A 3,102-nucleotide genomic window follows, 5' to 3' on the forward strand; every position below is an offset into this window, starting at 1 on the left:
ACGCCTTCAGGGCGGTGCGGGGCGCGACGTGCACCGAGGTGCCGCCGTGCGGAGTGGTGGGGTGTTCTTCCGCGGGGCTACGCCGGACAGGGCCTCCCATACCGGACAGGCCCGCGGGAAACACCAGTGGACCCTGAGGGGTCGTAGGATGGAGGGCCTTCAAGGCCCTCGGCGCGGCAGGGTCGGTTTGAGTCTTCCGTAAGGCCAAATCAGGCCAGGTCGTGCAAACATCGGAGTGCGGCAGCACTATAAACTGCAGCGGACTTCGGTCGGAGGATGACGGCCTTCAAGGCCGTGCGGGACCTCACCCTGTACCAAAGGCGGTTTCCGGTGTCCGACAACACTGGAAAAAGTAAAAGTAAATGATGGCATCTCCCAAAACACAACTACCCCAGGAGGGTACCTCCGGCACCGCCGGGGGAGAATCCCTCCCCGTGGCTTCGGCCGCGGGCTGCCCCTCGTACTCTGGGGGGGGCAAGGACTGCCTTTCAAATACAAACACAACGACGACCCAGGCTAGGATTATGGAACTGATAGCAAGAGATTTGGACTCAGAAGTAACGAGGCGCCCATCACTGGATGGCGCCGAACTAAAGGAGGTGAGAGTGCGGCTGGAGCGCGTTCCGATCGCGGCGTCTAACGCCCCTCGACAGCGCCTACCGGCACTCAGTGACACGTCGGACTCTGACATGGAGATTGAGGCACCGGAGAACCGTGCAGACCGGCACCCTGGACAATGGGGGAGTCTTGGTCGAAAGCGACATCTAGCCGCCGCATCAGGCGATACAGAGGTGGGACCCTCGCCCAAAGTGGCAGGAACAAGGAAGGGCCGTGGACGGCCGCCTACAACAGGAGAGTACGTTGGGCTCGCCCAGGCGAAGCGGGAGTTGGCAGAGGCCACCCGTCGCCAACTCGAATTGGAAGCGGAGAAGGACGTCGCCGAGCTTACGATGGGGTTGCGGTCGACCAGAGCGGGGGTCCGACTATCAGAGACCTCCGCATCTGAAATAGATGACGAAGACGAGCTGGGCTCGGTAGAATTAGGAGGGCAAATAGAGCTTGGCGCAGCGGCAGTGGCGGCCGTCTGCGACAAATCAAGTAACCTTAAAGGAACATCTAAGAAGGCGCTCAAGGAGGCGGTGGCCCAGATTCGGGCGGCGTCCAAGCGCCTGATGACACGGAACATCAATGAGGAGACGAGACTCCTGCGAGCGGCCAACACCCGCCTACAGGCGGAGATGGCCGCACTAAAGAAGGAAGTGGCGGAATTGAAGGCGTGCATGTCGCAGGCGGGGGCTACACCTAAACCCGCCACAGTGACATGCTCGCAATCACCAGAGGAGGAACTGGAGAACCGGATCCTAAGCAGGCTTTCGGACCGGCTCAACGCTCGAATAGACGGGCTAGAGCCGCGCCTGAATCCGGAGCCTCGCCTAAGACCGGCACTGGCTCATGACAGACGCGAGGCGGAAGCCAGACCACCCCCGGCAAGCCGTCCACGCCACACACCGGCTGAGACCCAGGCAGAACTGCCCGACGAGCGTCGCCCGGATCCGGTCCAATCGGGCTGGATCAAGGTCGGCGCCAAAGGAAAAAAGAAGGCGCCGACCTCTTCTTCAGCGCCGGCCGTCGCTTCTTCTTCTTCCGCCGCGGCCCAATCTGCCCATCCGGGCCAAAAGGCGAAGACGAAAAAGAAGGCCGCTAAAAAGAAGGGCAAGGCCAAGAAACCAGAGACGGGACGTCCCCTCCCGCCGGCGCCTGCTTCCATGAAGGAGACCATGGCGTCGGTGGTTAAGAGGGGCCTGAGAGAAAAGGCGCCGACTACCACCAGATCGGCGCCCACGACGAAGAAGAAGGGGCAAGAGAAGGTCAGGTCCTCGCCTAAGCTGCGGGCCCCCAAGACCTCGGCAGTCGTGGTGACCTTACATCCCACGGCCGTGGAGAAGGGGGTCACATACGCCAAGGCTCTCGCTGAGGCGAAACAAAAAGTGAACCTCAAGGACCTAGAAATTGAGAGCGTCCGCTTCAAGCGGGCGGCAACCGGGGCGTCCATCATCGAAATCCCCGGTGCCACTAGCGCGCCAAAGGCGGACCTCCTCGCGGAGAGGCTTCGCGAGGTCTTTGGGAACGGAGGCGACATCACCGTCTCCCGTCCAACTAAAATGTCGGAGATGATAGTGGCGGGACTAGACGATTCCGTCACAAAAGAAGAAGTCACAGCCGCGGTCGCGGCTAAAGGTGGATGCGCGGCAAACTGTATTAAAGTTGGCACACTCCGCCAGGAGAGGTCCGGTCTATTTGCCGTGTGGGTTTCCTGCCCCGTTGAAGCCGCCAAGAGGGTGGTTGAGGGGAAGCTCCTCGTCGGATGGGTCTCGGCCAGGGTGAAGCTCCTTGAACGAAGGGAGCTAAGGTGCTTCAAGTGCCTTCACTCTGGCCATGTCAAGGCGCGGTGTACTGCGGAGGTCGACCGGGGGCTTCAGTGCTACCGGTGCGGCCAGTTGGGACACCGCGCCGCAGAGTGTCATGCTGCCCCCCACTGCACACTATGTGCGGAGGCCGGGAAGGCAGCCAACCATCTCTTGGGGAGCAAGTTATGCTCGGCCCCCAAGAAAAGGATGTTCAGGAGAGTGTTTGTTGCGAGCAGCGCCAGCGTGCAACAGGCACAACCACCACCGAGCGGTGAAGTAGAGATGGAGACCGAGAACACCACAAAATGACGACGACGGCTAATAATAAATACCTGCAAGCCAACATCAACCACTGCGCCAGAGCTCAGGATTTATTGATCCAAAGCATGGTGCAGTGGTCGATAGATGTTACGGTGGTGACTGAGCCCTACCTCATTCCCACGAGGAACAACTGGGTGGGCGATATTGACGAGCTGGCGGCAATCGCCGTGTCAAACGACGTCGCAATAAGGAGGTCGCGAAAAGGTCGAGGAGTCGTTGCGGCGTTGTGCGGCGATGTCATGGTGGTCGCGGCATATTTTTCGCCAAACCGGCCACTTTCCGAATTTGAGGCGTTCCTCGTGGAGTTGGACTCGGTCCTGGCCTGGTGCCGTCCAAACCGGATCGTTGTGGCTGGCGATCTTAACGCAAAGTC

General features: G+C 60.4%; 1 protein-coding gene across 1 annotated transcript; it reads left to right on the top strand.

Annotated features, from left to right (window-relative positions):
* The first annotated feature begins 365 nt into the window (after window positions 1-365).
* LOC123723154 (axoneme-associated protein mst101(2)-like) lies at window positions 366-2,717 on the top strand. The gene has a single exon (XM_045685715.1). The coding sequence runs from the start codon at window positions 366-368 to the stop codon at window positions 2,715-2,717; it is 2,352 nt and encodes a 783-aa protein (XP_045541671.1).
* The last annotated feature ends 385 nt before the right edge of the window (window positions 2,718-3,102 follow it).

This window comes from Papilio machaon, chromosome W (assembly GCF_912999745.1).
Source record: "Papilio machaon chromosome W, ilPapMach1.1, whole genome shotgun sequence".
Taxonomy (NCBI): Eukaryota; Metazoa; Arthropoda; class Insecta; order Lepidoptera; family Papilionidae; genus Papilio; species Papilio machaon.

What these genes read in the sequence shown, in the direction of transcription:
- LOC123723154 (XM_045685715.1), top strand. Translation starts at nt 366, where the DNA reads ATGGCATCTCCCAAAACACAACTACCCCAGGAGGGTACCTCCGGCACC.